The 16,964-nt window shown below is 42.9% G+C and overlaps 2 protein-coding genes across 3 annotated transcripts; one reads left to right on the top strand and one right to left on the bottom strand.

The window, feature by feature from the left end:
• Positions 1-240: 240 nt before the first annotated feature.
• LOC110974533 (uncharacterized) lies at positions 241-4,665 on the bottom strand. Its single transcript, XM_022226252.2, has 5 exons — positions 4,580-4,665; positions 3,336-3,634; positions 2,664-2,735; positions 2,318-2,373; positions 241-1,712 (listed from the first exon to the last, which is right to left on the bottom strand). Exons 1-5 carry the CDS (start codon positions 4,626-4,628, stop codon positions 1,586-1,588), a joined length of 603 nt encoding a protein of 200 aa, XP_022081944.2. The 5' UTR covers positions 4,629-4,665; the 3' UTR covers positions 241-1,585.
• Positions 4,644-16,435, top strand: LOC110974531 (uncharacterized). Of its 2 annotated transcripts, none has more exons than XM_022226249.2 (16): positions 4,644-4,762; positions 5,285-5,473; positions 5,798-6,185; positions 6,577-6,768; positions 7,153-7,380; positions 7,656-7,771; positions 7,917-8,042; positions 10,940-11,196; positions 11,530-11,704; positions 11,826-12,789; positions 12,890-13,002; positions 13,744-13,892; positions 14,039-14,241; positions 14,677-14,773; positions 14,885-15,037; positions 15,205-16,435. In XM_022226249.2, exons 2-16 carry the CDS (start codon positions 5,379-5,381, stop codon positions 15,222-15,224), a joined length of 3,276 nt encoding a protein of 1,091 aa, XP_022081941.2. In that variant the 5' UTR covers positions 4,644-4,762; positions 5,285-5,378; the 3' UTR covers positions 15,225-16,435. The 2 variants fall into 2 exon arrangements, with proteins under 2 accessions (XP_022081941.2, XP_022081942.2); XM_022226250.2 differs by lacking the exon at positions 4,644-4,762 and adding an exon at positions 4,765-4,874.
• The last annotated feature ends 529 nt before the right edge of the window (positions 16,436-16,964 follow it).

Here is a 16,964-nt window from a genome sequence, read left to right as displayed (position 1 = left end):
GTTAAGGGAGCTGGAGTAGGGATTTAACCCTGTAACCAGACACAACCATCGTTTCAAAAATCAAGGTTATGCACCTTGGCTTATCAAGTGTTGGGGCTGATGATTAGCATGTCTTTCTTACACTTAATGTAAGGTCAATAAAACGACCATCTTTACCAATTCAATTCACAATCCATCACTATCAATGATTCAGTTCATGACACAGCAACTGTACAGAATTGACTGACACATTGACATGCATTTAAAATTTATTTACACATATAATACAATTTCTTTTTATTCCCCTTTCAAATCCAATTTTCCATCTCAATGTTACAGCATAGAAAAGGAAATTCCTATTTTGAACAAAATCAACAACAGAATTAAATTAGTCGTGCAACTATTACACAGAAAGCAAATGAAGGCATGTTTCAGCCTTCGCCTTGAAGATCCCAGCGCTCATTTGTAGAGTGAGAGGCATGTGTACCAACGGCTTGAGTGAAGGCTACACTGTGGCACAGAAACCCTGGCACAAGTTGCCCTCACTTCGTTTGTTTTCAAGAAGACGCTTATCCATCCAATGTTTTCTTTCTGATCTTGGTTAAACAAAAAATAACATGCAGCATTTAGCCCAAGCACGAAGGGGGAAAAAGTTAAAATTCCTGAACTATTTATTCACATGCTGACCGATTTCCTCAAGTTTAATCTAATGAAAATGCTTTGCTTTTTTCAACCTGCAAACTCCACTGTCTAACATCTTCTATATGCTTTCAAACATTTCTGTAAACAAAAACCTACTGTGAAAACACATGCAGAAGGAAACAAAACTGTCCAAACAAATCCTCCAAAATCCTTTGGGTGGTTTTGGAGGATTTTGGAGATTGAGGACGAGTGGCAAAAGTGTATGGCTGATTGGGAAGGATGCCATGTGTGAAGGTCTTGGGTTGGACCTTGCGTGGTTTATGCTTAGCCATGCATAAAGTCAGCTTGACATTCCTTCAAAATCGACAGCACTGCTTGAGAAAGCCATTCGCCATGCCTCAACATAATGGCAGGAATTGGCGGAGGATATTGAAGAATGGAGGAGCTGGGTACCTCTCTTTCTCAGAATAAGTGCAAAGATCGGCAGATTTTGGAGGATTGAGGATAAATTTTTTGGACTTGGGCCACTGGAGGATTTTGGAAGATTGAGGGTGTGCCCCAGCAAAAGGCCCTAAGTGGGTTAGGGTTTTTAATCCAAAGTAATTAGCCCCATTAAAAGAGCAGTTTAATCCTTTGTTTACTAAGGTCAGCTGCCCAATTTGAATCGTTTACAAGTCTGGTCTTTGATAAAGATGAAAGTTTTTTCTGTTTCTTGTTCGACAAGGAACAATTGCGATAGGCTGTGAGTATTATATGTACTATCTAGAAGGAAAATGTCCTTTTTTTACAGATGTTAATTTTAATGGAGACAAGTGTTTGACGACGTGTCTATTTTCTTATTCTGCACAGAAAAATTCTGTTCCAGGCAGAGTTTAAGTGGAGTCAAACTGGAGCATGCCTTCCAAAGATTTGGCTAACAAGCCTGTGACTTTATAAATAGTTTCTTGATGGCTCTGGCTTTGATTCACTTCTTGTCCTTGTTTGGTTTCTCAAGTTTGGCATCCACACTTTTCTTCCAGACCCGCGCGTGGTCGTTGAAGCCGTACTTGGACTTGTTGTAGGAGTTGGGGCCTGCTGAGGTTGGAGTTTCCCTGGATGAGTTTAAAATGTTGGAGCAAAAAGGGATACTGCATTTAAAGAAACCCAGTTTCATTAATAAGGGTTTTTCTTTTTTAACAGGGGTGAAGAGAAATTTAATTGAGTGGGAGGTATTCAGGTGAAATTTGCTGAGTGTGGCTGAGTGTGAGTTTTGAGTAAAACAGGTGACTTGAATGCAGTTTTGTCCTCAACGCTCTCACATTTCCTCGACTCATATCCAAAATGCACCAGAATTTGTAAATAAATATGAGCATGCACTTCAACCTTAATTCTTTACAGATTTTCAGCAAGAATCTTTCATTCTGCAAAGTTCTCTGACCGTCCTCATGAATTTTGTACAATCCAGGAGGGTTACAGCAGACTCTGAGCATTGCAAAATGGAATGAACATTTGTAACAGCACCCTCAGTTGACAATCAAAGCTTGGGCTTTTAGGCAGCCCAAGCAGAATCGATGGACCCCTGAAGTGCATCCGATACTGGGACCTGCACCCATGTACATCACCAACGGCTTCTTGGCACACTCAACGCAACACCTTATCTTGATACCTGTTGATGGGAAGAATTCCTTTAACAGTCGGCAACCTGATGGTTTCTCACCTGCCAATGTTCTTCATTCTCATCTTGGCCTCTGGCGGCATCTCCTCTTCATCTTCCTGGAACAAAAAGCAAGAGACAATTGTGTCGATGATCTCACTTCAAGATGATGCAACTGATTCAAGATAGGTAATTCTTAACAAATGTGTAGCAAATGCTTTCATCTCTTGAAGGCAGCAATCCAATACTTTTAAAGACTAAGCTTCATTGTCAAGCTTTTTATGAAGGCAGTTTGCGATACAGATTCCGATGTCTTGAGCAAATATTGTCCTTTTGTCATTTTGTTTTCCAGTGGAGAGAAGTACTATGAACAGCCAAAAAATTATCTTATAAAAACACTGTCACTCACATCACTGTCCTCTGCAAAGGCTTTGGCAACAGCCCTGCTGGTGGGTGCCTTCAGTTCAGCCTCCTTGGGTTTCTAACATGAGAAAAATAGATAAATAACCGACAAAAAATCTGGATCTCAAACCACTATTTCATTTAATTTCTGAGTAACTCGGGCTTCAAGAGAAAAGTTGACTTATTCATGGGCCTGAAGGCTGTCAACAGAAGCCTGAAAAGTTTGAAAAACTGAAGCACACTTGCTTAAGACTGCAAACCTTCTACTGGCTTGGTGCACACTGAAGAGGGTGCTGTGCCACCCACTCATGAGAGCGAAAGGACACATGGTGCACCATTTGACACATGAGAAGGCATTCATTGATTAATGCTTTTAGTATATCTAACAATTTTCAAAATCAGACTTTTGGTATTTGGTGGTGAGCCAAATGTTAATTTGACAGTATAAACAAAGCAAACAGTGGAGTCCAACTGTTGACTTATTTAATTGTATTCTGAAAAACAGAAACTGAAGCCGATCATAATCCCACAAACTTGACAAGCAGTCAGAAAAGAGTTGGATCACAAAATGATGATCAGTAAAGAATATGAAATGACGGATATTTTGGACACTGTAAGACAGACACCCTAACAATGTGTGAGCGGGAAAAAACGACACAAGGTTGAATAAACTACTCACCTGGGCCAGTTTTAACGAGATTGATTTGACAGGTTTTGCAGTTTCACACTTCATCGTGCTCCCACCCGACTTTACACCGTTATTCTTCTCTATCTCACCAGTTCCTCCTTTTGCCTTCGTCCCAAAATTCATTGTGAACGGTTTCGCCTTCTTCTGCGTTCCTTCGTCCGGGCTCGAGGGAGCCTTCCGCTTCTCTCCCGACGGCAGAGAGGGAGGGGGCACATTGTGACTTATTTCAGGTCTGGCAGTGGGCTGGTGAGGGTCGGTCGTTTTCTTACAGTTTGCCGTGTCCTCGACCCCTGAGGTTGAAACACAGTACTGGCATACTTGAGACAAGGTGCTAGTGACACTATGTATTACTGCATACGCACCTGTTGCTCCGCCCACCAGTTTCTAAATATAGGGCAGCGACCTGACCTGATCCCGAACAGGCTAATGAGATCAGGTGGTTTTGCTGGTGAAATCAAGTCCCTTGCAGACTTTGCCTGGTTCTTCCATCGGTCATCATTAGTGACCAATGCTCACCTGCAATACAAGAATGGTTACAAGGGTGGATACCGATTCACAGGTTGACGTACAGTGCAGAACTGTAAACTGTGCCGGTCATCACAAATGATACACAAGCAATATAAAAAAGCGGTCATTTGATGTGCAGCATACTCAAGAGCCCTTGAGTATGTTCCTATGCTCTGTTCCAGGATAAATCAAAATAAAATAATAATACACGTACAAGTACATCCTTCTCACCTCAGCCTGTAAATAAAAATTTATTCACAGTCCTTTTCCACGTTAAAAGTCCTAAAACAAACCTTAACTCATTTAATGACATGTATTAAAAAGATAGGCCTATGTTTTCAAATGTAAAATGCCTAAAGAGGAAAAAAGTAACCTCCAAATTTTGGGGGAAAAAATTACATTGGAGATAGAAAAGTTTGTGTTCCCTAGACAGAGGTGTGGTTTAGAGATGGGATATTTGTTTTGATTTTGTTGGTTGTTTTTAGTCTTAAAAGCACAGCGCCACCACCCGCCAGTGCGGCTACTCAGACTGAGAGTACACTACACGGAAAAAAAATACAACATACGAACGATAAATTGGTAACATTTCGATCAACATAACATCCATTTTTCTTGATGCCTGCGACATGAAGATAACTAAAAGTAAAATACACCTGTCGAAAGTAATGTCTCCTATCAAATTATATGTAATCAGTTCGATATTTATCGCTCAAAATCGCCATAACAACCTTCATTATCTGCCGCAGGCTTCACTCGCTCCTCCACCCTGTCCGCCATTTTGGTATCTGGTAACTGGAGTATACTTTGTACTTTGAAGGGTTAGTTTAAGACGGTTATAATTGCCACCAGACTATAAATAGTTTTGCAAGTTTGTGTATGTTGGCGGTTGCCTTTCTCGATCTCACAGTCAGGTAGGCCTAGCCCGCGTTTGATGTCATTCCATCAAGATGTTTATAACTTTATTCCGATATAAGTTATTGTTTAGCTGTGGGAACTGGATAAAGGTGCTTTTGGTTGAGAAAGGTTAGAAGGACCTATGGTCAGATGGTAGGGCCCATCTGCCTGCAGGTTGGGTGGTGTGCAGGTATGGCATGGGGCGAACGCGAAACGAGGTGGGCATGATGGGCAGGGCATCGGGGTACCGGGTAGATTAGGGCTAAGGGTTGTCTGGTTATTTTAACTTTTAATCGGTAGTATTTTTGTCAAGCACATATTAAATATTGTATCCTCTGCACAATAAATGCTCTTTTGACCATGAATCAAGTAGCAATTTATGTGTGAACTTCTTATCCAACGTTAGCATGTATTCATGCATTGGGATTTTGTCTTGGGCCCCAGTACGATATCATCATGACCATGGTGGAGGAAAGGTGGAAAGCAGTCCCATCAATAGTTTGCAGACCATGTATCTTCGATTCCGGATTTTTTTCCAGGTTGTTGTGGACATGGTGGACATGATCACGGAGGCAATTCACACCTACCTGCTGCTCAAGTAGAGGAGCAGGGATGATCTAGAATGACTTGATAATGGACCCCCCAGGAGCCGTGGAAGGTAGACGTTTGCAGAAGCCCACTGCAGCCAGACAGCATGACTCCCTTTTCCATCCAAAGGACAGCTTGAGGTGTGTACATTCCAAATATTGTTATTTCTAATGAGACATAAAACAAAACTTCCAAATGACCGAGTTTGTGCAAAATTCACTTGATCTAAAAGTGGTTAGAACTGAAGAGTGACGACATTTAACAGCAAATTAAGACATTGTCACTTTTCTGCCAATTAAGACAATATGAAGGTAATTTCTCTTATAATAATAAATGTGCTATTTGCTTTGATCATATAGTAATCTGGTAATTTGTGGTATGTTGCCACAGGTGAAGAGGTGGTCGTGTCATAGCATTTTGATGATGATTATTGGCATTTCACATTCGTTTCTTGATTACTTCAGCCAGGACAACCTCAAGCTTGGTGCTGTCTTTGACCAACTGGAGAAAATATCTCTTAATCCGCATCCGCACGCACCACACAGTCTCCACACTTCATCCTCGCTCATGTCCAAGCTCAGTGTGCGTTGTTCATGCGGCAACATTGAGGAGTTATCCTCATCTCGGGGCCAACGCTACAGAAATGGTACTGGCCCCGCAACCAGCACGGCATGCAGTGATACAGAATCTGACTCGGACGATGACAGCGATGATGAGGCCTTCTCGTTGGTTGCTGTGATTGGGATGCTGGTCACCGAGGAGAGGAAAGGGTCGGCAAGGCGACTCAATGCTATCAAGAACTTGGCGGCTTGTTGCCGTGGCGATGCTGTCTCAGAAACTCATTTGTATCAGGTGAGATTTAATGTCCTCCCTTCTCGGAATTAAAACTGATATCACACTGAAACTTACCCAACATTGAAATTACATAAATTGACTCATAAATTAGATGGGGTGTTTTCTGTGCCAAAATATCCATACATCCTGTGAATTTTTGTCCCGAAAGTTTACGAAAGAAAGTACTTTCAATTTTTGATGATAGAGTTTACCTTGAGGATGCCCAAAGTGAATAACTTAGGCTGTCACTACCTCTTCACAGAATTTGAATGCTCACTTGCAGATTGGACCTCATTTATAATTTTCACTTGACAAACGAGTCAAACAGAAATGGTAACTGCTCTGGAATAGATATTTTGCAGATTTTTGCCGAAAGGTGTTAATTTTTTTTTTCCTCTTGTTCCTCTAGCTGGTACGCCTGACCGGAAGCACCAGCCAGCAAGTGAGGCAGGCTGCTTTCCTTGCCTTGAGGGAGGCGGCCACTGACGAAGCCAACACCATGGCCCTCCTGCGGATGAACATTGTCCCTCAGCTCCTCACCCTCCTGCAGGATAAAATGGAAGCTGCCAGTCACTCAGCAGCTGCTGCAGTACTGGAAAAGGTAAGGGCTGTACCATTTTGTCAGTATAGGGATATTGTGGTCTCTAGGCACTGGACTGATTGATGTAATAACAAATTTTATTTATTTATTTACTTTTTCAGTTAATGTAAGTAGGTCAAGGATTTCATGTGACTTTAATTTAGTTTTGAATAAAGACAATATCTAACTTTTATCCATTTTATTTAACAAGAGAGCATAAAAGTGAAAGAGTTAAGTTTTAGAAATCAGTTGCTGTTACAGTTTAGTAAAACAATTTCAAATAAAAGAATTTAAACATTTAATTCACAAAACCATGACCTCATTTTCACTTGGTTAATAGAGAACCCCATTCGACCAATGATTGGACTGTTATATATACAGTTGTTCTCATTTGATATCAAACAGATTGTGACTCATAGAAAGCTTGCTGACTATTGGCTGGAGGGCCTGATCACCAGGGGCCTGTCAGTGCTGATTGGCTCCCTGTCATCAGCCAATCAGGCCCTGGAGACCAAAGTCGCCTTGGGCCGGCTGCTCGGCAGCCTGGCGGGCTTCTTCGAGATCGCCGTGCTGCTGTTGGACCACTGCGTGGAGGACATCATGGAGGTGTGGATGAGATATCCAGCAATGAAGGTCAGTAATCAGAGACAAATCTTAGACAGCTCTAAATGTGAAAAAAAAAAATTGCCTCCACGGCACAGGTGTCTATGTACACATACAGAGTCTCCTACCAACAGAGAGATGTTTTCGAACTCCGGAATAGCTCTGTGGTGAACATAAACCCCCATACCTTGTTCATATTTTCTTTCTCTTTTGTAGTGAATGATTACTGCATATTATCTTGACTGGAAGGTACTTATCCTCCTAACAAATTGAAATAATCCGATAAAAACTTGGTACCTTTGTAGGAGAGTCTGACCGAACTGTTCAGACGCCTCATACAGCACACAGATCACACCGTCGCTGGAGTGCTAGAGCATCGGATCATGGAGCACGTCGCTGTCGCTTTGAAAGAAGACAGTTGGTAAGTTGGGAAAGTTTAGAAATGCCTATTGCATTGTTCCTTAGGAGCCTAAGGGTCTCTAAAGAGGAAAGTCAATCTTAAACTCTAAACATTATCCAAAATAGTTCATTTTAATTTTGTGCATTTTTTGTTGATCCTGTTTCAGTGGTGTCCAGATCAGAGCGGCAGAGTTTTTTCAGGCGCTGTGCGGTACCGACTATGGCCTGTCCGCCTTCCTGGACGAAGGGAAACTTAGAGGCATTCTCCAGGTGTTGAGAGCGACACATTGCAGGTACGTTCAGTGTTTAGCCGTCAGTGCCCAAGGCTATTCAGATCGACCCCTGTCGTCGGGCTGAAGCTTCTCGGGTCTGACAGACTTCAAAGAAATGAGTTCATATGTTGTGACTTAGTGTTGTTCAGTGCATTTCCTCACGACATTTCTCGGCGATCAGCATGCACAAGCAGTGCTAGCTGGCACGTACCAGTGGTCACTCGTTAATATAGCTTTGTGCACCCAGAAACCCCCAGAAGGGATTTCCTTCTAAGTGGCAAGAGTTGTCATTGGCACATGCTCAACACTGAGTTCCTAGTCCGGACGATATCTGAAGCTTACATCAGCTGTTGTGCTTTGGCTATGAACGTATTGTGCCTTTGGACTTCAACTTGCAAATGTGCAATTGCTATTTTCTGTCAAACAAACTGGTGTAGTCGTTGGCGCATGACTTGACAGCAGAAGGACACTTGTTGGTTCAGTGCTCGCCGTATATCATTGTTTCTGATGTAATAAATGACAACATTCAAGCCCCCATTTAAGAGTAAGAGTGTGTTGATGAGAATTTCAACGCCTGGATTAGGCCAGTATAGATCACCCAAGAGAGTTCTGAACAGTGCCCTCAGGCAGTCTGGAACCCAACACAGCGGCAGAGTCCCTGTTATGATGATCACTGTCACAGTTGACTTTGTCGCGATTCGCGTCCGCCGTCTTTGCCCAGCCTCCCCTTCGGCTGGCCGGATGTTGCCTGCAATACGTCGTGCTTGGCTGCGAGCTGTCCTTATGATACGGGTGTACATGGCAAACATGGCGAGGAGCACCACGGAATAGATTCCAAAGACCACGTAATTCTCAAAGACACGTTTGCCCTCCACGCACCAGTGCGGGACCTCCTGAGAAATGATGCGCCTGCCGGTTCCCGATATCCCAAACAGCAGCACACATACTACACAAGTGACGACCCAAACACCCGCCATGGCTACCAGCGAACGACGCCTGGTCAGAATGGACTGGTAACGCAAGGGATGCATAATGGCGACATAGCGATCTGTAGTCAAGAACAGCACGGATTCCATGCCCATGGTAATCAGGGCCGACTTCAAGATACCGTAAGCCACACAGGCACTCTCACCAAGCGGCCACTTCCCAGTGATATTTTGAATAATTTGCGGCAAGCCCCAAAAGAGTCCAGTACAGAGATCAGAGATCATGAGGGATGCCATGAATACTTTGCTTGCCGGCTGGATGTTGCAAACGTGGCATAGACTCAGCAAACAAACAGGGTTTAGAGTGAAAATCACAATTTCGGTCAGTATCATGAAACATTGGCCAACATTACAAGAGGCAAATGTTGTTTCTGGTACATGGACACGAGGTCGAAGGTTGAATTAAAGTCTTGTATCGAGGTCATCCTTAATTCCGCAGCTTGAACGTGGCGAGTTTACTATGCCTAAAAAATTTTATTTTGCACATGAAGCATTCTCAAGCTCCTGTCTTTTGTAGTGGCTACTCTGCTTCAAGACGCTCAAGAAGTACCAATGATGCTGAACTCTTTGAAGTTTGGGTACTGAAGACAGGCTTCGGTACACATATGTACATCAGTAGATTGCTGCCTATCCATCTCTGCCCGAAGACTAAGCTTTTAATGTTTCGGACAGTACTCTCTTCAAGTAGGCAAACAAGTGATGATATGGGAAGCCGAGGCAGCTAACAAGGTAGCAGGCCAGCGTAGCTGTTGAGGGTCAACGTGATTTGAAGAGATCTGTAGCCAGCTGCTTGGCAACCAGCACAGTGATGATAGAGGCACGTGAGACTGCCTGAGACTATTCTCAAATTCTCCTCTCGTCATCCCAGAGAGGGATGTCATTGAAAGCACAATTGTTTGACTTTTTGCATCATGTAATTTGTTCCTTCCCTCAGGTCTAGTTTCCTGCCAAGCAAACATGACAGTCCATTAGCAGGAAATGTTTGTTCCTTCTGTCCGGTTAAGTTTCCTGCCAAGCAAAAATGACAGTCCATTAGCAGAAAATGTTTGTCCAATATTGAATGAAACCATTCCTGATCAACCTTGCCTTATGAAGTAAAGACACCATTCCATCTTGTTCACATTTCATTTCTTGTGTGAAGCAATGGCTAATAACTTGATTGTTTCATGGTTGAGCTCCCTGGCTTTATATTTTGTTAGATGTGATATGCTTGCCATCAATTAACCGACCCACAGTGCATTTCACCCTGAGAGTCAAATAACAAACGTTTTGAAATACATCATACGATGCCACATTCAAACCTCAATTCAATGCTTATGACCTTACCTCAAGTTGCTTTTAACTGCCCAAAAGAAGATACAAACTCTTCGTTTTGTCTGAATCATATTCAAAGTTACTTCACATTTCATGAGAAAAATGTGACGATCGTTATATAAAAATTTCATTTTTGATGCCATGTATAAAAATTTTAGCCATGCAGATGTATAGCTTTCAACAGCTTTGATTTACTATATGTTTTCCAAGGTGTCCAACTGTTTATCACGTCAGTTTTAAATATATCAAAGTTCATTTAATTCAGCACCAGAGTACCTGGGATTGTTAATACATGCAGGTGCGGATCCAGAAATTTTCCGGGGGGGGGGTCAGGCCAGAGATTTTTTTAATGTCTCAATTTTATGGACGAGCAAAAATGATGGTGAGACATTATACACGCCATGGTGCTGGTGCACTTTACTTCAATTAGTCTCATTATCTTCCTATTTTTTCCCCCTTTCCTTTCAATTTTTCCTTTTTGGGGGGTCTCAGAGCAGGGGAGGGGGTTTGACCTCCTAACCCCCCCCAGATCCACACCTTACGTGGCTTCATCAGTGTACTCCCATCAAGACGACATTATCATTGTGACTTGGTGTATCATCTTCATCCATATTGTAGGAGGTTGCGGGAGCTTTGCGTAGCCACTTTGACCAGAACGCTCCAGCGTGCCACCACCAGCCAGCTGAGGGAGGTTGCCCTGGAGACAGAGGCCGCCTTCATCCGAGAGCCAGTCCTGGACCAGGAGGGTGGTGGAGTAAGACACGGCAAGGAGGAGGCGGGGCACTCGATGTCAAGGAGGAAGGAGGCAAGCGGGAGATGCGAGAGGGGAAGTAGAGTGCTCATCAGCATCCTGGTGGAGACAATTCATAAAGAGGGTAAGATATTCTGTGTCTAGCATTGTTGCAGATAACCCATATGAATTCTACAAAAATCACCCTTTATACAGAAAGCAATGGCATATTCTTTATACTTGAACTTAAAAGGAACATGTCCCCATAAAGGTAAATGGCTGGCCCCCACCTTCCTCAGTCTTTTAGAATCCTTTCACATCTTTTGTGGGATTTTAAATGATCTTGGAGGTTTACAAGAGTATGGAAGTCTGCTTAGATTTTTCTCTGACAAAGGTCGAACAACAGCTTTTACAAGCTGTTCAACTTATTGAAGAGTAAAACTAACCAAATGACTTTATTATTCGTCATCTTAAAAAGCCAAGCTCACCTTGGACCAAAGCCGACAGATAAAATCCATTGGCTTTCGGCCTGGCCAAGATTTCTACAAGACCCTATCGGACACCGTGTGCTGTTTGAGTTACATGGCTACAATGACCATCGGTTTGCAACGTAACAGGACATCAAGTCACAATACCAGGGTGTCCGTTGACGGGTAAGATGATGATGATGTTGATGAACACATTTGCGCCGACACTTGATATTTCTTGTTTCAACTAATAGGCAGGAGATTAAATTGCAACGTTAGTCATTTCTAAGTACATTTTCCTACCTAGGTCAAATGGCAAAGTGCACAAACTCAGCACTGAGGTTGTGTCATTCATGTTCCACCAAGGAGCTCTTTGCGTCCTGGATCTGCTGAACACTTACACACTGCATCTATTCTCTGTCCCGGGGGAACATTATACTCAGCAACAACAGAGGAACGTTGATGTGCTGCACCTGCAGGCCATGATGAAGGTGTGGCAGATGGTGTCGCCCCCCAGTCAAGCTAACCCCCTTCCTGGAACAGAGGAGCTGGAGTTTGTGAAACAGCTCATGGAGTGTGTGTACCTGTTTGCCAGATGCTCGGCAGAGCTGTGGAACTGCGAAGTTGAGAAGGAAGTGAAGGCGAAAATTGAGGAAAATCAGAAATGGAACAGAGATTCAGCAGCTGTAGATGAAACCTCCATCGGCCACTATCAGTACATAAAAACAGTTGATCAAGCTTTTCCAAGCAGCTTTAAGATTGAGAACATCACTACGCACCGACAGCGGGAGAATGAAATGCGGGAAAAGCGAATGAACAGCGTCCATCAGTGGAAGATGGCCTGGGGAGACAAAAAGGAGCCGAGGACACCTGATGGAGGACTGTCCTCTTACCATCACCAGTCCTCAAACAATGCATCTGGAGACTCTCCAAAAACTATTACACCAAACAAGACACGACCTCAATCAGCCAAAAAACGGGGCCCGGAGCCAGACCTAAAGTTTGACCTGAACAAGAGTGGTTTCAAGGAGCAAGCAAAGGCAGTGCCTTCGAGCAAACAGAGGGAGCAGCTGCAGGTTAAAAGGAATGTCCGAGCTGCTGGTTATGCCCGGAAGATGTCACCAGTGGTTACCAAACGAGAGCAGGAGGACAGACCTGCAATAGGGGAAGAGGGAAAGGAACTCCAGAAAAAATTCAGAACAAGACTGTTTCAGGAAGGAGTTTGCGGGGCAGTGGGCCCATGGGTAGCTTGTCAAGTGCCACATATCCAGGTATTACAACGACATACACATGATTTGCCACACATACACTGATACCCATCAAACTTAAACACTTTTTTTTTTGTGTTAATTTCAACTGTCACAATTGCAGGCACTTGCTGCAGAGTGTCTGCGCTGTGTCATTCAGCCCATCCACCTGGAGGAGATCAAGCAACTTAGGGAGTCAGCTCAGGCTAAGGAGAGACAAAACAGACACAAATCAAGGTAAAAATAACAGGCAATTGTCTTACGTATTTGCCAGTGTTCTCAGTCGACAGTTCATTGTCTAGAATCGGACTTCTAGGAACAACTGTGGCTCGGTTTAACCACTTCGCACCGGGGGATCCGGTATGGGGTACCTTATGTTTACACGCATAGCTTGGGAGCCCGAAATCAGACAAAGGAGCCGCGTCTTGTAACAAAAGATTGCACTCTGAACAAAAGAGCTAGCTGCTGGGACTTGAAGAACATTTTTTCAGTTGTCAATAGCGGAGGTAATCCATCCTTTTTTTGAAAAACTCTACCACTATTTGTGGCCTTCAATATGAAGGATTACAACCACGGACGAAAGCTCTCCAGTGCTGAAGTGCTGAGCATTACAATACTGCTGCATACTAATCTGGCCCCATTGAAAAAGACGCCAGCAGCAAACTACTCCAGTTTTGAGAACAAAAGAAAATTACGCAACACCGCACAATCTGGGCTCTCTTTACAAGGCAGCAGGCCTGGCTGAAATACACGGGCATCAGAAGATGTTGCCTGTCAGATTAGAGTAGCCACCAGACTGTCATTCGTGTGGGTGTAAACGTCCAGTAAATGAAGTAATGAATTTCTGCAGAATTTTAAAAACGGAAAATCATGAAAAACGCCCATATTAATTGAATTAAGTTCATTATTTAAACAATTACACACTTCTTTATCTCACTACACCCAAATATTTCCTCCTCCGTACTCATGCCAACGCAGATCAGATATGGCCAAAACACTGGCAGAGCGAGACAAGATTCTCAGCCAGGTCCTGAGTCAAATGTCAACTGGCTCGGCCGATGTTGTGCGAGATGCTCTTGGGGTCAAGGGTCGGTCCGACGGAGAGGCGATGAAGAAGACAAGCAAAGGTTGGTGGTCATTAATGGAGAGGAACCTAGCATTGTTGAAAGTTTACCTGACCCCGTTTACATCAAGTATGAACCTCGTTGAGTTTGCCAATAATCAATTATTGCAGTCTGCCAATCCAAAAGTCCTTTTCATCAATATCCGTCAGGTGCCAAGTTCAAAACAAAGCCACCATTGAATTCCACCAATCACAAGCTCACATGCAACACAGACGAGCCAATAGGGTGGCAGTGTGCCATCCACCTGCTGGAGGCCTGCGGAAACCAGGCATGGAAGGGTCTCAACAGCGATAACGCACAAACCAGGAGGGCTTGCCTGCTGCTCGTGTATGACCTTGTGGACTTCGGCGAGGTAATTATTTTAATTTTCTGCTTATCCTCGGGTACCAATTTCACGAAGCTGCTAAGCACAGAAATTTGCTCAGCACAAAAAAATTATCTAGCTAAGACAGGTTACTGGCCAAAGTGTTACGCAGAGTAAATCACTTGAGACTGGTTCTCCATCCATTTTTGATCAGCAGTTATTCTGCTCAGCAAATCCATGAAGTTTTCGAGTTGCACTGATGTATGTGGAAAAGCCATATTTTTGTGCTCATTCAGTTGGAAATCAGTTAATAAGCTTTTGCAAGTATGCCACACAGGACTATCTGCAGCTTCTGTTTGTAATCCATGTATAACTGTCACGAACTAGTTTATCAACTTTCAATACCTTAGGGAAGAAGGATCTCCCATCAAACTGTGTTGTATTTGTATCTGAAATCTTAACATTCATTGCGTTTCTTTCTAGACTGTCATTCATATGAAGCTGGCTTCTCTTGGTGTTGTCTCAGAACTGATGGATTTCCTACGCAATCACAGACAGTCTCAGGACCTCACATTAATAGGTAATTTTGTCTTCTGTTGGGTAATTTTGTGATCTGTTAGGTTGGGTCACAAATGGGGCCAAACGTTATCCACACTGTTCGATAATGCCGTCTTTCTTTTTGGCTCGCCAGGTGTCATGACGTTGAAGAACCTGGTGTGGGACTACCGCCTTAAGCAGATATTCCTGAGTGAGGGTGGGGAGGCCCTCTTGACTGACCTCATCAAGACCAGCGAGGGCGCCCTTCTCATGCACCTGCATCAGTTTCTGGAGCACATCACCGAAGGTACGGTCATTTTCACACCCGCATAATACCCTCAGCACCCCATCGCACAGCACCTATACAAGTAGATCTCTGAGGTTTTAAGAAGGACAGGACGCGATGGTGCCCGATCAATTTGCGTGTAGTCTTTACCTGTTCGATCCGAGCTCAGATCTTTGTTTCCTCTTCAGGTCCAGGGGGAATGCTGTGACGGAAAGCTTACTTGTTGCTACGAGGATACCTGCTTGGAATGAACGTGAACAACCTGATTCATGTCATTCATAACGAGGTCTCGTGAGTACATGTACACCTCATAGCAATCATCACCATCATTCTCATCATCAGCGTCTTCATCGCTGACTGGATGTGGACGGGGACCCGACCACAATCACATGCTTCAGTATTTTTGTCAAATGTAATTTTATCGTGCAATCGAGTATGTGTTGCTATTTGTATCAATATGGTTCAACTGACCTGTATATTTTCCTTGATTTTGTAATTATTCAAAGATTTTACACATTTGAAAAGCGAGATGATTTTTAAATGAGTCCGAGTTTGATTGTTATTAATTCCACATCCGTCCCTAATTCCGTCTGCCTTCATACCAAGCAGTGAAATATTTTTAAAATTAAAAATTTTAAAAGTAGATTTTTAATCATGTCTGTTTTCCTCAAACCTGAGTATGTTAATATTAAAGACAGTAAAGACAGTAAACCTAAATGTGGAATCTGTGTCTAACTTGTTTAGTTTTGCATATTTTTCAAAAAATACAAACCCGGAAAAATTATGGCAAATTGCAGATAATAAAGGGAAGTACTTTTGACATCATTACTTGCATTGGTTAATTGGATATCTATGTCATAGTCACAGCATTCTGATATTCATCTTCACCTTAGTTATACGAGACAAACACATTGCATTTAGTCTGTTTGGTTAATTTGTCCTTCATGGTTCTTACTGATGATTCATCGTATTAGATGCTCTCTTCTTTCCCTAACCATGGCTTGGCTACTGCAACAAGATTCTCTGTATCTGTCAAAATTCTGCCATGGGGTAATAATTCATATTTTAAAGTTAAGTTTTTATACAAGAGAGGCACAGCGCTTGAATATTATCACTAATTGTACTTGGCAACATTTAAAATTCAGCCTTCTAAACCAGAGAGCATTTTTCACATTTCCATGGGTTATCTTTCCCCTCATATACGTTGTGCGAGACAGTGATTCCACCAAATTGATGCAAACGCATACCCAGCTCTTTGGAGGCCCGTGACTTCCAGTCATAGGCTATAAATATTGATGTCTTCATTAGCATACTGTTTTGCATAATGTACTGGTATATTGAGACTTTTATGGCTTTTGGTGGCCCATTGGAATAAAAAATGCGCAATTTTGAGTCATGCCGTTGAGAGTGTCAGCACCATTCTGAATTCGCTCTGTTGTTTGTTTGTTTGTTTGTTGTTTTAGTGTTGTTTTGCACTGTTCACCCCAAACTAATAAACTACGAATTCCTGTTTGTGCGATCTTTCTCGATTAAGAATTCTTTGTGATACTGGAGTCATCACCATTGCCTTTTCTTATCTTTTTGCCTTGTTGAAATCGTAAAATAAAATTTTGAAAACGGAGAAAGAAGTAAAGATATGAAGAAATCATCATGCGCGTGGGGGATGCGTTCCAGTAAGGAGCAGCGATCGAACGTTTTGTCTCTTCAGCGTGCTCATCTCATTTGATTATTCTGTATAATAATCGGGTTTGATTCTGATATAGCCTCGAGAATATTGCTCCCTTCGGCTCTTTGTGTCTATAAAATTCAGCCTTTACCTCGGCTTCGGCCGCCGCCATCAAGAGCTCAATAACTGACCTTGACTGGACCGTGAATTCTACATGTACATATTTTTAGTTCGCGCTGCCCTGACTGTTGTGTCGGTCAGGTTTACTGAACCTTCGCGAAT

This window comes from Acanthaster planci, linkage group LG15 (genome assembly GCF_054643075.1).
Source record: "Acanthaster planci isolate LZ-2023a linkage group LG15, COTS_SCS, whole genome shotgun sequence".
Classification (NCBI taxonomy): Eukaryota; Metazoa; Echinodermata; class Asteroidea; order Valvatida; family Acanthasteridae; genus Acanthaster; species Acanthaster planci.
The sequence above is the reverse complement of the archived record's forward strand: the minus strand, read 5'-3'. Positions and strand labels throughout refer to the sequence as shown.